Genomic DNA, 18,401 nt, shown 5'->3' on the forward strand with positions numbered 1-18,401 from the left:
TTGTCGAGTGATGTTGAGAGAATTCGGGAAGGCTGTGGTAGAACATTGTATAAGAGAGTCTAATATGGTTGCGCACGAGCTAGCTCAGTGGGGCGGTGCCAATACTCCTACCTTTTGGGTGGAGGCTCCGCCGGATTTCCTTTTTAAATTTTTAGCTGATGATGTAAGTGTCATTTGAGTTTTAGTAAAGCTAGCCATAGTGGCCTTTTTGTAAAAAAAAAAGGCCAACTAGTCGGGAGTGAATCATTCAAGAGAATAGTTTAATAATAAGTTTAGACACGCTTTCTATTGCAGGCTGATTTGTAGAAAAACGTGTTTAAAAAAATGAGATCAACACTTAAAAGCTCACATATTTGAAAATAAAACACGAACTAAAAGAAGTTCATGTAATAAAGAAAGTTCGTGAATTAGAAAAAAGTTCATCGATTTTTAAAAAATCATAAATTTGAAAAAAGTTCATCAATTCTGAAAAATGTTCGCAATTTTTTAAAAAGTTCATCGATTTTGGCCAAAAATCAATGATTTGAAAAGAGTTCACGGATTTTGAAAATTTTCATTGAATATGAAAAAATAGTTAACCGATTTGAAAAAAAATCATCGATTTTTTTTAAAAGTCACCAATTTGAAAGGAATTCATCGATTTTGGAATTATTTTTGTGCATATTTGAACAAAAGTTCATGGTGGGAAAAATGGTTCATGAAATTTTAAGAAAAATGTTCATGAATTTGTGAATAATCCACGCATCAATGAAAAAAGAAAAAAGGAAAATGATAAAAAGGAAAATCAAATAAAAAACGTCCAAAAGAAAACCAGGAACTGAAGAAGGAATAAAAGAGTGAAAAAGAAAGTGTTTCGCAAGGACTGCTATGGTGTGGTGGTTCGTTTGAGCAGAGTGGTCGGGAGTACGAAGTTGCTTGCTTCACATTTTTTACGGGTCTTAGTCTGTTTGCCTCCTCTTCTTGGAGAGGCGTGTCTTGCCACATCATTCTTCGGTCGTAATTTAGCTCTTTTTTTTGCATGTGTCTATTATGGCTGGCTTGCTATGCGTTTTACCTAAGCTGGGTCGACATTTAATATGGTCATGCCGCTGATTATGGTTGTATTGTTATTTCTCTTTATCGTTATAGTCTTACTTGATGCATGTGTATGGTCTTCGTGGTGAATAAAGGTGTCGGGTCATGAAGCTCTACTAGTGGTTGGGCGCACCTTTGGTGCGCCACTTGAGCGGAAGCTCTCTAGAGCCGGCCATGTAGGTGGCGACCATTTCGATTTTTATTTTTGTGTTTGGCACATAGCTGGCCTCCAACAAAATGGACGAGCTTAACTACAATCAGTAGCATCAGTAGCAATTAATAAGGCTTGTAATGTTCCACTTGCTGTTATCTTCAATGGCGTGACATCAAACTTCATTAAAATACAGAGAAGATTTTACAGGATAAGTTATAGAGAACATGAATTTAGAGGGTCAATTTTCAAGAAAACAATGATGAAACTCTATACATAGCCTCAGAGATCATGATGATTACACTACCCACATAATACACTCTCACCAGGGAGAAAACAACAGGAACATGATTCAAAACAAGAAAGGCAGCTTGCAGCTCTCCAGGATACCTCATCAATAATATAGCCTCAAACTCCAGTAAAATTCTATTCTGTCAAAGATCCTGGCATTGTTCTTTCCAAAAAATCATCAATCCACTGATGTTGTTTTCAGACAGCTCCCTATGACGATGCGAAGATCCATCATTATGTGGGTGTAATTTCACAAGTCTGCACTCGGTACCAAGATGCAGTAGTACTTATAGGTTGCAAATGGAATGACGTGCCGCACAAAGCATTAACTCGAAAGTACTTGAACAACAAAATCACGCCTTCCACAATCCAGGAACATGTCTACAGTCCAATTAACTCCTGATCTTATTTAGTTGTCAAAAAGAACTCTTGATCTTATTTTACTCCTCGCTGCGCTAAAGCTTAGCTGATCTCTTGAGGTGGAACGATCAACTTCATTGAACCAAAGGCATGTGAATAGATTGGTGATGGGTATGTGCTCTCCTATAATTACACAGCGCTCGGGGACATCTGTTCAAGAAAAATGTATCGCTTATGTTCTCAGGAGAAATATTTCTATATCAGAATTCAGCGAGAAGAACCATTACCACTTGTAATAAGGAACTTAGCTGATGAATAATGGATTAAACCCTCTCTCTTGTAGAACTCTATTTGGTTATCAATTGAAGCATTATCATACTTCCCACCAGACTTGTTGGCCTCAGCTTCCTCAAGGACATCAAAGTGTCTATAATGCCTGGAAATAGCTAAGCGCACATTTTTCCTCCACAAGAATCTGCGGCATGATAGTGTATACAAAATCAAAATAATAAGAAGTCAAAATCTAGATAAGAGCAGACTTAATATTAAAGTAAGAATATGGTGCAGCTTGGATCTCTTAATACAACAAATAGAGCATAAATGGCACTGGCAACAAGCAAACTTACTTTTTGACGGCATGCTTTCGTTGAGTTGTGTGCAAAGTAGTTTATAAGTAGCAGACGGAGGTCAGTGAGAGAACGTGATGTTTACCTCTCTTGTTAAACAACTTCGGTCTTGCATATTGTATCACGTTAGGAGTAGTTAGAGTTGTAGAGATTATTATCTTTCTGTTTAAATCTCTCTCTCTTATCTCTACTCCCGTGTATCTATCTTGCCTTGGGCAATACTCCCTGTACCAGATCGATACTTGGCAATATATACGTGAGGCCGACTCTCTCTAAGGGTTACGACGCCTAAACCATCTTTGACATGGTATCAGAGCAGGCCTATTCCAAACACATCTAGCTACCTTCCTTTGATCATCCCAGCCGCAACCTTCATCAACCTCAACCCTCTCAGCCGCCGCACCAATCTCCCCAGCAAACAATGTCGTCTTCCACCTCCATCATGAACTCTGGCCTCACCAACAACACGTCCGAACCCCTCACCCGAACGAACTGTGTCTTGTGGCGAGCACAAGCTCATTCACAGATCATGGGCGCCGGGTTGTTTGGGTATCTTGACAAAACCATTGAGCAACCTCCCAAAACCCTCATGTCCAAGGACAAAGAAGGCAAGGATCAGATCTTGCCGAACCCCGCCTATACTCCCTGGCTTATCCAAGATCAGCAAATAGTCGCATACCTTCTTAGGAATCTCTCCAAGGAAGTGCTCGTTCAGGTAGCGTCGCTGGAAACTTCGCACGCGATCTGGACTGCCCTTGGGAACATGTTTGCTGCAGTTTCTCTCTCCTGCGCCAACAACATCAGGGCCGCCCTCACCAATGCCCAGAAGGGCTCTCAATCGGCGTCCACCTACTTCGGCCACATGCGAGCGCTCTCTGATGAACTCGCGGCAGCGGGCAAACCCATCGATGAGGGCGAGCTGATTTCCTTCATTGTTGCGGGCCTTGACATGGAATACCAGGCCATTGTCTCCGCCCTTGATGTCTTCCCCGTTCCTGTCACCGTTGATCAACTCTTCTCTCTTGTGTCCAATTATGACCAGAGGATGGAGATGTTTCATGGCACAGGGTCCGCGCGCGTTCAAGTCCTCGGCGAACTCTGCCTCTCGTGGTCGCCAGGGAAGGGGCGGCGGTGGAGGCTACCGCAACCAGCAGAAGGGCGGCGGTGGATCACACAATGGCGACGGCCACTACGGTGGCGGCGGCTACAGCGCCAACCCTAGCGGCGGCTATGGTACTGGCGGCGGCGGCCATGGCCCTGGCGGCGGCGGCTATGGTCCTGGTGGTGGCGGCCACGGATCTGGTGGTGGCGGCTACTACCAGAACAACCAAGGTGGAGGCTACAATGGTGGCGGTGGCTACCAGAACCAAGGCAACTCCAATCGGGGCAACTCCAACAACAACAGAAACCATCCCCCCTTTCAAGGCTATGATGGCTATGAGGGGAGATGCCAAATTTGTAAGAAAACAAATCACTTAGCCAAAGATTGTGATTGGCGTTATGCCGATAACACTTCCCAAAAGAAAAAGGTTGCAGCTGCAGTTGATACTTCATACGGTGTTGACACAAACTGGTACATGGACACGGGTGCGACAAACCACATCACCGGAGAGTTGGAGAAACTGACGATGCATGAAAAGTACCGTGGTCATGATCAAGTCTACACCGCCTCTAATGGTCCAGGTATGGAGATAAGTCATGTTGGTCAATCAATTATCAAAACCCCACACAAAAATCTAGTTCTAAAAGAAATCTTGCATGCTCCAAATGCTTCCAAAAATCTTCTTTCCGTGCACCGCATTGCTCTTGACAACAATGTGTTTCTAGAATTTCACCCTTTTTTCTTTTTGATCAAGGATTAGGTCACGAAGAGCGTTCTCCATTGGGGTCTTTGCATTGAAGGGCTCTATTCATTGCTTCCCAAGTATTGCCAGTTTAATAAACAAGTGTATGGTGCCATCAAGCTTTCTGCTGAAAGATGGCACAGTCGATTAGGCCATCCATCTTTTGCTACTGTTCATCAAATTCTTAGTAGAAATAAACTCCCAGTTGTTGGTGAGCGAAATTCTGAAACTAATTGTGATTCATGTCAAAGAGCAAAAAGTCATCAATTACCTTATCATGTTTCTTCTAGTGTGTCTACCAAGCCTTTGCAGCTTATTTTTTCTGATGTTTGGGGTCCTGCACCCACCTCTATTGGTAGACATTCTTACTATGTTAGCTTTGTTGATGACTATAGCAAATACACCTGGATCTATCTCCTTAAAAAACGTTCTGATGTGTTTCAAGTTTTTCATAACTTTCAAGCACTTGTTGAACGTAAATTTGATAGCAAAATTCTTGCCATGCAATCATATTGGGGTGGAGAATATGAGAAGTTAAATTCTTTTTTCCAACAAATCGGCATATCTCATCATGTATCTTGTCCTCATGCTCATCAACAGAATGGTTTCGCAGAACGCAAACATAGGCATATTGTTGAAGTAGGGTTAGCCCTTCTCGCTTCTGCCTCTATGCCACTCAAATTTTGGGATGAAGCATTTCTTACCGCTGTCCATCTCATTAATATGTGGCCTAGCCGTGTCATCCAAAATGAAACCCCCACCGAACGTCTCTTGCATATCACACCTGACTACACTAGACTTCGCGTTTTTGGCTGTGCATGTTGGCCTAATCTTCGCCCCTATAATCCTCACAAACTCATGTTTCATTCCAAACAATGTGTGTTCCTCGGTTACAGTGCACAGCACAAAGACGTCAAGTGTCTTCATGTGTCTATGGGGCGTGTTTATATATCTCGTGATATTGTGTTCGACGAAACTCAGTTTCCCTTTAAAAAACTCCATCCCAATGCCGGTGCTCTCCTTAGACAAGAAATCCTTCTACTTCCAACACATCTTACCAACGATGATTCCGGTGGTGATGATAATTGTATTGATTCAACTGTTATGACTAATCCTCCTAATCTGTCCCTTGAGCATGTTTCTGCAGAACAAAATGGAACACAAAACGGTGCAACACCGAGTCCAAACCATGCAGAAAATACTGTAGCGAGGCGCCCTACAGTAGCCATGCAGGATTTGGTGCAATCCCCCTTGGGATCGGTGCGTCCGACCGCTGCCGAGCCGACCGCATTCTCTCCGGGATCCCCGCCCTGCCAGCTGGTGCGCGACAACGCGCTGTCTCCACCCAAGCCGGCCACCTCGCGCCAACCCGCGTCGGTCCCGCGGCCTGCGTCCCATGCGCCTGGCCACGCGGACGAGCTGGCCCAATCAACGCCTGGGGCGCAGCTGGCCGGTCGCTATGCGCCGGTTCCGCATGTCTATGCCAGGCGGACCCTGCGCCCCTCATCATCACTTGACGCGGGCTTCGCTCCCGATCCGGCTGGTACGCCCGGATCTTCTGTGGCGGTCCCTTCTTCTTCAGCTGCACGTTCGCCCGTAGAGGATCCAGCGGGCATCGGGGGCAGTTCTGCTACTGCCACCTCGGGATCGTCAGCGGACTCCATGGCTGAACCACCTGGTCCGGTGCAGCAACAACAGGTGGCTGGATCTTCTATGAACGTGGATTTCTCTACAGCCACACAGCCGCGCACTCGACTCCGAAGTGGTACAATTCAGCCAGTAAATTACAAGGTGAAATTTGGTTTGGCTGCTTCTTCAGGAGAGCCCCACACTGTTCATGATGCACTTGCTGACCCCACGTGGAAGAAGGCCATGGAGGAAGAATTTCATGCTCTTCGCAAAAACAAAACTTGGCACCTAGTTCCTTCTCAACAAGGTAAACATGTTATTGATTGTAAATGGGTGTTCAAGATTAAAAAGAGGTCTGATGGCACTATGGATCGTTACAAAGCTAGACTTGTTGCAAAAGGTTTTAAACAGAGGTATGGCATAGACTATGAGGATACTTCTAGTCCTGTTGTTAAGGCTGCAACTATTCGTCTTGTTCTGTCTATTGCTGTATCCAGAGGATGGAGTCTCAGGCAGCTAGATGTGCAGAATGCATTTCTTCATGGTGTTCTGGAAGAGGAAGTTTATATGAAGCAACCTCCTGGGTTTGAAGACAAGAACAAACCGTTTCATGTGTGCAGGCTTGATAAGTCTCTCTATGGACTGAAACAAGCTCCCAGGGCATGGTATTCTCGTTTGAGTTCGAAATTACAGCAACTTGGTTTCGTTCCCTCAAAATCAGATACATCATTGTTTATTTATAACAAGTCCAACACATCCATATTTGTGCTCATATATGTTGATGATATTATTGTTACAAGCTCCTCACATGAAGCTGTGACAGCTCTATTGAAGGATTTGAACTCAGAATTTGCTCTTAAGGATCTAGGTGACTTGCATTTCTTCCTTGGTATTGAAGTTAAAAGAAACAAAGAAGGTGGTCTACATTTGTCTCAGGAAAAATATGCAGCTGATTTGCTGACTAGAGTAGGTTTGCAGGGCCGTAAACCATCACCAACACCACTATCTAGTTCAGAAAAGTTATCCCTTATAGAAGGTGAACTCTTGAATCAAGAGGATGGTACCAAGTATAGGAGCATGGTAGGTGCACTTCAGTATTTGACTCTCACCAGGCCTGATATTTCATTTGCAGTCAATAAAGTCTGTCAGTTTCCTCATGCACCAACCACAGCTCATTGGACTGCTGCCAAGCGCATATTGAGATACATAAGAAACACCTTGAGTACTGGACTGACTTTTAGTAAGTCATCATCTACCCTAGTCAGTGCTTTTCTGATTCTGACTGGGCAGGCTACTTAGATGATAGAAGGTCTACATGTGGTTTTGCAGTTTTCTTTGGTCCTAACTTAATTTCATGGTGTCCAAAGAAACAGGCTACAGTCTCAAGGTCAAGTACTGAAGCAGAGTATAAGGCACTTGCTAATGCCACAGCAGAAATTATCTAGGTAAAGTCACTCCTTAAAGAGCTTGGGATACATCACACACAAACACCTTGTCTATGGTGTGATAATCTTGGTGCCACATATTTGTCTGCTAATCCTGTCTTTCATGCTAGAACCAAACATATTGAGATTGATTATCACTTTGTGAGGGAAAGGGTTGCTAGCAAGGAATTGGACATTCGTTTTGTTCACTCCAAGGATCAGGTTGCAGATGGCTTCACAAAGGCTTTGCCCACAAGACCGTTTGAAGAGTTCAAGCGTAATCTTAACTTGCGCAGTTCAGATTAAGGGAGGATGTTAAACAACTTCGGTCTTGCATATTGTATCACGTTAGGAGTAGTTAGAGTTGTAGAGATTATTATCTTTCTGTTTAAATCTCTCTCTTTCTCTCTCTCTCTCTCTCTCTCTCTCTTATCTCTACTCCCGTGTATCTCTCTTGCCTTGGGCAATACTCCCTGTACCAGATCGATACTTGGCAATATATACGTGAGGCCGACTCTCTCTGAGGGTTACGACGCCTAAACCATCTTTGACATCTCTAACAGCTGATAAGGATCCTTCACAAGTTTAAGTTTCCCATCGATCCAGAGTGAATACCGCACATCAGGAAAGAGTCGATGAAGTAATAGTTTTGGAACCTGTTTGAGGAAAATATCACAAGGTATTCAGTTAAAAAATTATCACAAGGAAAATACACGATTAGGAAAACAATTCGCTCATGCTGATTCGCATTAAGCATGGCATACTCTTGCCTTTCAACAGAACAGAAAAATGATTGTGGAGTCGAGAAACTTTTCACATACTGACCCAATGCAGAAAAGAATGAAACATGTTGGATCAGTTATCTAGATAAGAGCACATGTTGCTTTTAGAAGATTGCGTAGAATTATCTTTACAACTAACTTTTAGTTCACATCGCTTGTGCACAATCTCCATGCCAGAAGTAACTGGCACCTAAAAGATTCAGTTAGGAAAATCAAATAACTAAATGTACAGTACAGCAACGGCGAAGCCGGCCTCAAAACTCTGTCGATTCAGTAGTATTTTTATTTATTTTCTTCATAATGAACTGCACAGTGATTTTAGGCTAATTTTGACGAAAGCTGTGGGGTCAGGATAAGGAAGGTTGTGCACAACAACCACCCGCCACAGCCCAATTCTTTTCGTATTATCTACAGTACTGATCTTCTTTATTGCAGCTTCAGTTTCTTCATCCAGAAACATGAAGCAAACAATATCTTTTGAAAATGTACTAATCTTTTCTGATTGTTGCATTATATCATAATTCCCTAAGAAAAACAAATAAGAAAGCTCACACACAATGTGCAATTAGCACTGACATGGAAACATGACACCATGTAAATATAATTGGCATAGAAAAGAAGATGCAGTTACCAAAAATAGCAGAAGCAACTGTCCCCTGGCACTGCCGCATCTCATACAGATCAGCTTCTTCTAGACCGAATGCAGTATTGAGACCATGTATCTCCCCCCTCAAAAATCTACTGAAAAGTAGGAAGTACCAAGAGGTTACATTCAACGGATGTGGAATGGATCAAAGCATACTCGTTTTTACTTGATTTGATGACATATCAATCAGGAATAAGCAATATTAGAAAGCCTACACATCTCAGCATCACCAAGATATGTAGATTCCTCTTTTTCTCCTTGAGCATAAATATTAACCTTAGATTTTTTTTACGAGTCTATCACCTGCAGTAGGTGTTGAGTGCGTAAAAACAACACAATACTAAGAGCATGGCCCCAATTATAGCACTGAACAAGATAATATTGAGAGCATGGCAGCACATCAAACATGATTAGTTGCAACATGTGAAGCTAATTGAATAAGCAACACCAAATTAGGCATAGACCTTTTAAAAATTCAGTAGGAACCACTGATTAAATTATAAGCATTGGACCAACATTATCTCGTTAATGCTGAGGGGCACACAAGGAGGTTATCGTAGCCCCAAGAACACAGGAGCACCAGATGCAGAGGCCGGGGGTATTCCTCCTTTTCTAAAAAAAAGAACACAGGAGCACGGACACGCCCAGTCAGTTGGTACAACTAAAGTCCGATTTTCTAATAACCAACATTGGTTTCAGATTTTATATCGCTCAGACTGCATAAAAAATAGAGTACACAGGCTGGATCGTGTTTCCTCAATCAAATTATAATAATTGTTCATGGAAGTAGTCATAGTGTACATTGTACACAAATGCAATCGTTTCTTTCAGCTTGAAGCAGAGAAACGCCAAGAAAAAAGGAGGAGGGAGTATCAAGCACACATTTACCTTGTCAAAAATCAGATACTCGGCCTTCAAATGAGTGCAAGAAATCTGAACAATTTACTCATTAATGCCAGGTTCCTGCCCACCAAACTGGTTGCATGGGAAAGTAAGGAACTCAAAACCTGTAGTCACATCAAATTGTAAGCATAATATATCATAACTGAAAATCAAGGACTGATCATATGCAGATAGATCATACCCTGGTCCTTGTACTTCTTGTACAATTGAGCCAGTTCCATCTAGTTGGAATCGGTCAAGATACTGTAGTAGTTACAGGAAACGATTGTCTTTGTTAATATAATAAAATGGTAATCCTTTCAGTATTTACATCACTTGGCACATGGAGAATTAGATGAAACAATCAATGTCACGACACTTAGATGCGCAAAAAGTCTGGGTGTCCAACTCCATACCAACTTGATCAGAGTAGTTTTTTTGCATGCATAGAAAACTTTGATGCAAATCGTAAATGCTGATCGTAATGACCCACAAACTACTGAGATGATGGGGGTATTTAGCAGAACAATACTTTAACCTTTGAATTGTGCGATATACACATTTACTCTTCTTTGATCTATGGAATATACTTTGTGTGTCGGTACTTCTGTTCAACAAAGAAAAGAAGAAGAGATGTTTGGTTTCATTTTCAGTGAAGTGGCGAAATAACCCTGAAGTAGTATCTGCGAATGAGTCTTTAGATGATAGATGTTTAGGCCTTCCACTTTCGTAAGCTTCAGAACGCCCTTGGGAGTTGCTTTTGTGTAAGAGATATTGAAGTGAACTGTTTAGAGTGGAGAATAAAAAATTATAAAATACTTGAAAAATAAAGGAAAACCATCACTCAACTTTCAGGTCCCTCAAGCTTGTTCACAGCCTCTACAGAATACTGAGGGAGCTCCAGTGTCCACCTCAATCTTGACTTGTTAGCTGATGTAGATCGAGAAGATGACCATCAGGTTATAGTACTGTCCAAACCACCACTTTGCAAATCAAAGTGCAAGTTGCCTTACCTGGTCCTGTGGGCCGAGGCATGACACCATCGACCCATTCATCCCAACCTTGCTTGCATTCGCGCATTATGCCTAATCACTTAACTGAACTGAACTAAATGTAGTGGGATGGGGATGAATTATACTGAGATGACAAATTAACATAGACACATAGTAGGAGCTTACTTGTTGCCTCTGATCTTGAACCAGGTCTGCTTTTGGGAGTAGGAAAGGTCGCCCTTGCAGGAGGCCGAGCGTGGGACTCATGTTACTACAGACTGAAATCAATCATCAACATCACAACATATCTTCCAATAAATCTGATCTATTTGGTCTGCAGCAGGACGAGTGGAGAATAAAAGAGAAAAAGAATCCATCTCACCCGGTGGATTCTAGGACGTCCATGCAGATCTTGTAGCGCCCTTGTGCAGATCTTCGTTGTAGGCTAGCTGCCGCTCGGCGCTTGGTGGCCAGCGCCTTCGTAGCCGATCCCCTGAACGCCTCCCCTCACCTGCGAGAAAATCCGACGATGGCCCGTTCTTCAAATTCCCACGTCTGTTATTTTCTTGTTTATCGATGCTGCCCTTCTTCTCTTCCCTCCTTTGAGCAAAAGGATCAACACCAGGCTCTGTAATAAATCATACTTAGTTAAAAGGGTAACAGAACGCAAACATGTTTGCACTAACTATACTGACAATGAAGACCCAAGAGATCCAGTCAGTGATAAATGAAAAAAAATTACTGAAGCAAAAGTGTGCAGGTTGTTAAGCATATGTGTCAGTGTTACAACACACGACTGCAATATTGTGTAAATCTCGAAATGATTGCTACTAGCTAGATTCAGTTACTCAAAATGCGAAGAGCATTGGAGGCTTAAAAAGAACATTGGACTAAATCGATGTACATAAGCAGAAGCAAGCAGGCTGTTAAGCATTTCTGTCATAGCTCATGATAACTGCAATATGTACTTGGCACGGGAAAGCTCCAACAAATTACTACACTTGTTACAAAACAAGATTCACCAGCCACAGATAGAAAAGACAAGTTGCTCACCATCTGTCAGTTTGGCTTCAACGATGGGAACACTCTGTCATCATTAACACAACCATAGCAGTAAGTCCGCTTCCAGGAATTAGCTTGCTCGTCCCATGCACGCACTTCTTCTTGTACTTGATAATCCCTGCAGGTATGTTCATGTTATGCTAAGTGCAAGCAAATACACTTGAAATAAAAACACCCAGAAAGCCAGCAAGAATAACAAGTTCACCTTTCGATTTCGCAAACCGCTCCCACTTTACACACATATCAATGTCATAAGTAGCACAACCAAAACAATCAACTAACGGTACTGCAAAATTTTCTTCTATAGATGTACATCACATCCACCTATATAGAGCCATACGCCCATATCCCATTAGGATTGTACATGGATTAGAAATTGAAACCCTAGGGATAAGGAGTGTCAGGAGGGGGCCAACTGAAACCCCACAGGCATCGATGCCACTTGGGGAATCAAACCCCAAGAAAAGAACATGGACTTAAGTTCTAAAGTATTGTGATAAACATGTACTAAGAGGTAAGCATCCATTGATAGTATCTCCCATAATCATGTGTTATGGCCCCTTCACTAATTAATAGCATGTCATCAGAACCAAATCGAGTTGGTGAACAATAGAAACTGATTTAGGACAGTGGTAATGACAAAATCAGCAGCAGCGGCAGAGCATCAATAGCAAGCAGCAGCAATCAACAACAGGAACGACCGGCGGCAGAGGGAGTTGGGAGGGTGAAGTAACTTGTTGCATTTATCGACCTTTCTTCCTAACGGAAGAAGAGCAGCGGCAGCAACGACCTGTACAGACGCGAAGTGGTGGGGGCAGCAGCGAGGGCACCTCCGGCTCGCCTTCCTCACCGTCGTCCCGCGATACAAACTCCGATCCACCGCTGCGGCCTCTACTCCTCCGCCGAGTCCCCCCCAGTTCCAGCCTCTTCTCCTCCTTCCTCCCAGCTTGGTCTCTAAGGTCGATGTCCACGGATCGCGCTCGGCCGCCGCGCCGCTTCGCTCTGCTATGCCCATTGGCCGCAGCCGCACCTCCACTGCCGACCGACGTAGCTCTCTGCGGTCATTGCTGGCACCAGCCTTCCTCGTCCGCCGAAGGACAGCGCGCGCGGGGCGGAGGAGAAGAGGCGTGAGTGAGGGAGACGAGGAGGTCGCGTGCGAGGAAGGGGAAAGGGGATTGCATGCTTCGTGAGGGGAGGGTGTATCTGGGGCGATATTTCATTCTCTCCTAACCAATCACAGCTCAGCCGCACAGGACACCATTCCTTCTTTTTTTTTGAGAATTTTTATCATTCATATCACGAATCAGTACTGAGTAGTTGACCCACAAACACACTGAAACGCAAACACAAAGAACCATGAACACCTAAAGTACCCTAAGACAACCAGAACACAAGAAGATCTCCGGAGCCCTGTGTCATCATCCCTGAATCTTGAGAGAAGACCCCTGCAGCAGAAGGATCTGCAACCAGTCCCAAGTAGGTCATCATCTTCGACCTCAGTACAATTGCCGCCATGCTGCTTCCTCCTTTCTTGAAACCAGCGCTGAGAGGGCATGGACATCAATCCAACATACCAACAAGGAAGAAGAAGGGTCTTCGTCTCCCTGCATCCATCGCCCATCTGAGGACCCAAACGGCCAGTGATGATGGACCTCCAGCCACCATAGCCTGCGACCTCGACGAGATCCGGGGATCCCCAACCCCGCTGGCTCCTAGACGGAGGCAAAAGCCTCGCCTGACCGCGAGCGGAGCCCGGAGAAACTTATTCCGACATGACACCACCGCAACGGCCTCGGCAGCGTCTCCCTTAACCATAACCCTACCACACACCCACCTAGCGAACAGACCCGAGGTTCCCCCTCCCTCCCGCCGCCGGAGCGGCCGACGGAGAGAGAGGGAACCAGCGGCGTCATCGGCGGCGCGCAGGGAACCCTCATCGCCTCCTAGATCGCCTCGTGCGATCCTAATCTTTTGGGCCGACACCGTTCCTATCCTACGTTGTCGGCTGTGTTTTTTGTCCCTAGCTAGTCCGACATGGACACACCCAATGAGGACCCTTGATGCACATCTTATTGTTTTGGATACGTTGCAGTATTGTTGTCTATCGATGGTGTTCACATGGGCCCTATACGTACACCACGGTTACCTGCATGCAAACCCATAAACTCTCAGGCCATGAAGCTCTTACGAATGGACCCCACAAATGACTCATGGAACCCCGAGAGAAACCACAACTCATCATTTCTAAGGAGCTTAGTAACTTGGATTAATATCTTTGTTGCTTAGGAATATTCTTTTTTTAGGATTGCTTAGGAATATTCTTGGCATGTTGATATCTTGAAAATAAATAACAGCAATACACAAGAGTGTTTTCTGTGCCGAAAAAAGTAAGAAAGAATATCCATAAAAAAACACAATTTCATGAGATGCGTCATTTGTCATCTGCATCGGGCTCGCAAAAATTACTATATTAAATGTGACCACGTTATATTTCCTCTGCTCAAAATTGACAATTTTCCAAAAGCATGTATCCATTATTGTTTAACTTTGACGTTTAATATGCAAGAAATATGTTTAGTTTGGCAAGATGATAATAATATGAGTGTACTTATCAGTTTTAATATCATACTTTATGGTTGTTTATGGTGTACACATACAAAATCAATGGCCAAAGTACCATATTAAAGATCTTCCATATAAAAAGATAGTTATGCAGTAGTTGAAGTACTAACTTGCCCAATAAACCAGTTTTCCAACACACACACACACACACACACACATGAATAATACTCATGAGTCATGACTGCGTTCTTTCGGGAGCAAAAAGGAAATTGAGCAAACTTATCTAGTGCCACGATAAATTTATAAACACAGCAAACCGGCAATTAGTTTCAAATATCGTTTTTTAAAGATTTCGACATTTCGAATTTAATTGTTTATTTGCGGGGAAAATTATGTTGGATTTTAAATTGATATAAATTTATTATTTTTAAATTAGTTTGAACATGACTCGAAATTTCGGGATTAAAAATAGTTTGGACCGCACCAAAATATGCAAAATTTCGTAGAATTTTTTAACCATGGCCACAATATGAGATGTAATGCTAACAAAAAGAATATGGTCTCAAAAAATCCTTAAGAATTAGCAAATGGGCCCAGTTGTATTTTTTTCTTTTTGAAAATGGCTAGCCCAATTCTACCTTTTTTAAAGAAATACCCAACGGAGTCCTACTTGCTTTCTCAAGCCTGCTGGGCTGCAATTTTTTTAAGGCGAGAGCGATGTATTCGCTTACCCAGAAAATGAAGTATTAAGAAATGGGATGTAAATTTTAAAAACCCAGCAAACCGGCAATTAGTTTCAAATATCTTTTTTTAAGATTTTGAGATTCTGAATTTAATTGTTTTTTGCGGGGGAAATTATGTTCAATTTTAAATTGATATAAAATTATTATTTTTAAATTAGTTCGAACATGATTCGAAATTTCAGGATTAAAAACAGTTCGGACCACATTGAAATATGAAAATTTGGTCGAATTTTTAACTGTGACATAATATGGGATGTAATGGTAACAAAAAGAATATGGGCTTCAAAAAATCCTTAAAAATTAGCCAATGGGTTGTACATTTATTAGCAATAATGGTAGATGGGTTGTATGTTGTTTTCCACATATTTCAGGCTGACTTGTGGGCCTACTAGGTTGACGCGTACGTTTTCCTAAAAAAAGGTTGACGCGCAGGCAAGGCCTTGTCAACTTAGTCAACACACGAGAGCAGTTATTGTTGGATGTCCATCCAACGGCCGTCATGCTTCTTCAATTTCTGCTCTTCCTGCTCCAGCCACTCAAACCAGCGCCGGCGGGACTACCTGCTCCCTCCTCCCGTGACCGGCTATGCTGTCGCGCAGGCCTCACCGTCCCACCCTACTCCCATCGCTGGTCTGGCCATCCCACTACTCACCCGCAACTGTTGTTATTCTCCGGCGACGGCAGACGAAGCAGTAAACCCTCGTACTCCCCTCCGCGTAGGAAACAACTGTCCAGTCTTCCCCGGCTCCGTGTCGTTCCCTTCCTCGGCCTCGCCGTCGTCCACCGCCCTGGTGCTCTCGGCACGGCGTGGTCAATGTAGTCAACGAATGAAATCCATCGGAAGAGGACTGCACATGGAGAGGTTGACACCTGGGTCCACGACCGCACACAAGGAAGTGCCTCCTTATTACGCGCAAAATAATGACTCCTCCACCTGACAGTGGGGACCCACTGGAAGGGCCTCTGTATTTCGTGAAAAAAACATTCCTCCCGCTGACAGCTCGAACCCACCAGCTATATCTTCGCATGCAAGGAAGTGCCTTCTTATTATGCACAAAAAATGAATACTACCCCTGCTAGCTGGGACCCACCATAGTTGGAGGCTGACTTGTGGGCCTACTAAGTTGACGCGGACAAAGGGCTTTGTCAACTTAGTCAATATGAATGATTCTACCTCCAGTGATTGTACGATGTCCATCCAACGGCCATAGTGCTTCTTCAACCTCTGGTCTTCTTGCTCCAACCGCCCAAACCAGCACTGGGTGTCCGTATGCTCCTGCCTCCCGTGGCCGACTCTACTGCCGCACAGGCCTCACCGCCCCACCCTACTCCCATCGCTCGCCTGGCCATCCCAGAGCTCAAAGCAAAAAAGATAGAGATAAAACATTTTGGGTGGCATGCCTTTCCTGTCAACGAAAACGATCGAGTAATTCCCAATACTTTCCATGCTAGATATGTCATAGGCGGTTCCCAAACAGAAAATAAAGTTTATTCCTTTTTCCACCATACTTTCACATTCCACGGCTAACCGAATCCACGTGTACCGTCCATACCAACACTTTCCAAGGAATTTATTATTTGACAACATAAATTAAATTCATTTTTCATTTCAGGACTGGGCATCCCTAATACCTTTGCCATACTCTCATGCAATGCCAAGTGAATAAACACCCATCTTGAGAATAACTCATCTAGCATGGAAAAATATCAGCCACCCCCTACCGTTTCATGAGCGGTACAAGCACACAAAAGGAAATTTATTTTAAAATTAGAGATGGCACATACAAATTTGCTTAGAACGGCACAGAAATACCACATATAGGTAGGTATAGTGGATTCATATGGCAAAAACTGGGTTTAAGGATTTTGGATGCACAAGTAGTAATCATACTTAGTATAAGTGAAGGCTAGCAAAAGATTGAGATGCATCCAACCAAGAAATGAAAAATCTCATAAACGAGCATTAAGCATTAAGCATAACTAACACCGAATAATGCACCATAAGTAGGATGTGATTTCATTGCATAACTATTGACTTTCGTGCTTGCATAGGGAATCACAAACCTTAACATCAACATTCTTACTAAACCACAATTACTCATCAACATGACTTAATAATCACTATCATCATATCGCAAAACTATTACAAAGAATCAAGTTTATTTTGTCCAATGATCTTCATGAAAGTTTTTATTATATCCCTCTTGAATATCTTCCACTTTGAGACTAATTTCATATGTTGCTTTTAATAGCTCAAATAAATCTAAGTGAAGAATATGAGCATAAAAACATTTCTTCTCTCAAAATAATATAAGTGAAGCATGAGAGAATTTCTAAAAAAATTACTAACTCTCAAATAAATCTAAGTGAAGCATGAGAGTATTTCTTCAAAATTATTAAAGCACACCATGCTCAAAAAGATATAAGTGAAGCACTAGAGCAATTACATAGCTCAAAAAGATTTAAGTGAAGCATGGAGAGCAATTCTAACAAGTCATAGCATAAGTTTGGCTCCCCCAAATAGGTGTGTCCAGCAAGGATAGATGACACAAAATAAAAAGCAAAACAATCAAAGAGTCATATCGTACAAGACGCTCCAAACAAAACTCATGATATGTGACGAATAAAAATATAGTTCCAAGTAAAATACCAATGGTCGTTAGAAGAAAGAGGGGATGCCACTCGGGGGCATCCCCAAGCTTAGTTGTTTGCTTCTCTTTTAGATAATGGTTTGGGATGCCATGGGGCATCCCAAAGCATAGGCTATTCTTACTCCTTACTCCTTCATCCATCGTGATCTCACCCAAAACTTGAAAACTTCAATCACACAAAAATCAACAAAACCTTCGTGAGATCCATTAGTATAACAAAGAAAATCACTACTCTAAGTAATGTTGCAAACCCATTCATATTTTATTTTTGCATTATATCTACTGTATTCCAACTTTGCTATGGCTCATACCCCCCCGATAGAGTCCATAGATTCATCAAAATAAGCACACAACGCAAAGAAAACAGAATCTATCAAAAACAAAGCAGTCTGTAGCAATCTGAAAACTTTGTATACTTCTATAACTCCAATTTTTTTTGAAACATTAGGACAACATGGGCAATTTGTATATCAATCTTGTGTACAAAAATCAGGATTTTATCGCGCTTCAGTTAAAAATTAAAATTGTTTTATTGGGCGCAAAAGTTTCTATTTTTAAACAAGATCAAATCAACTATTACCCAACATGATCCAAAACCTTTGCTTGGAACAAACACTAATTAAAACACAAAAAACACTATCATAACAGTAGCATAATTGTGCAAACACTCAAGAACAGAAAG

At 42.6% G+C, this 18,401-nt stretch overlaps 1 protein-coding gene across 10 annotated transcripts; it reads right to left on the reverse strand.

Moving 5' to 3' along the window:
- Positions 1–1,758: 1,758 nt before the first annotated feature.
- Positions 1,759–12,939, reverse strand: LOC125552742 (putative glutathione peroxidase 2). 10 transcript variants are annotated; one of them, XR_015601590.1, is made up of 10 exons: positions 12,498–12,939; positions 11,755–11,881; positions 11,084–11,329; positions 10,888–10,979; positions 10,723–10,806; positions 9,912–10,639; positions 9,774–9,834; positions 8,813–8,922; positions 2,164–2,351; positions 1,759–2,086 (listed from the first exon to the last, which is right to left on the reverse strand). XR_015601590.1 is itself a non-coding variant. In XM_087518898.1 (9 exons), exons 6-9 carry the CDS (start codon positions 9,949–9,951, stop codon positions 8,021–8,023), a joined length of 246 nt encoding a protein of 81 aa, XP_087375024.1. In that variant the 5' UTR covers positions 9,952–10,639; positions 10,723–10,806; positions 10,888–10,979; positions 11,084–11,329; positions 11,755–11,881; positions 12,498–12,939; the 3' UTR covers positions 7,716–8,020. The 10 variants fall into 10 exon arrangements, 1 of the variants encoding a protein (XP_087375024.1); XR_015601591.1 differs by lacking the exons at positions 1,759–2,086; positions 2,164–2,351 and adding an exon at positions 7,716–8,055 and having other exon boundaries at positions 8,813–8,919; positions 9,716–9,834; positions 12,554–12,939; XR_007303775.2 differs by lacking the exons at positions 1,759–2,086; positions 2,164–2,351 and adding an exon at positions 7,716–8,055 and having other exon boundaries at positions 8,813–8,919; positions 9,716–9,834; positions 10,723–10,794.
- Between the last annotated feature and the right edge of the window lie 5,462 nt (positions 12,940–18,401).

This window comes from Triticum urartu, chromosome 4A (genome assembly GCF_056163025.1).
Source record: "Triticum urartu cultivar PI428250 chromosome 4A, HENAU_Tu73, whole genome shotgun sequence".
NCBI lineage: Eukaryota > Viridiplantae > Streptophyta > Magnoliopsida > Poales > Poaceae > Triticum > Triticum urartu.

Coding starts and splice junctions, on each gene's coding strand:
- LOC125552742 (XM_087518898.1), bottom strand. CDS start 9,951: ATGGAACTGGCTCAATTGTACAAGAAGTACAAGGACCAGG. Junction 8,923..9,773: donor CAGGAACCTGGCATTAATGA/GTAAATTGTTCA, acceptor CCTACTTTTCAG/TAGATTTTTGAGGGGGGAGA. Junction 8,056..8,812: donor AGTTGCTTCTGCTATTTTTG/GTAACTGCATCT, acceptor TTCCTCAAACAG/GTTCCAAAACTATTACTTCA.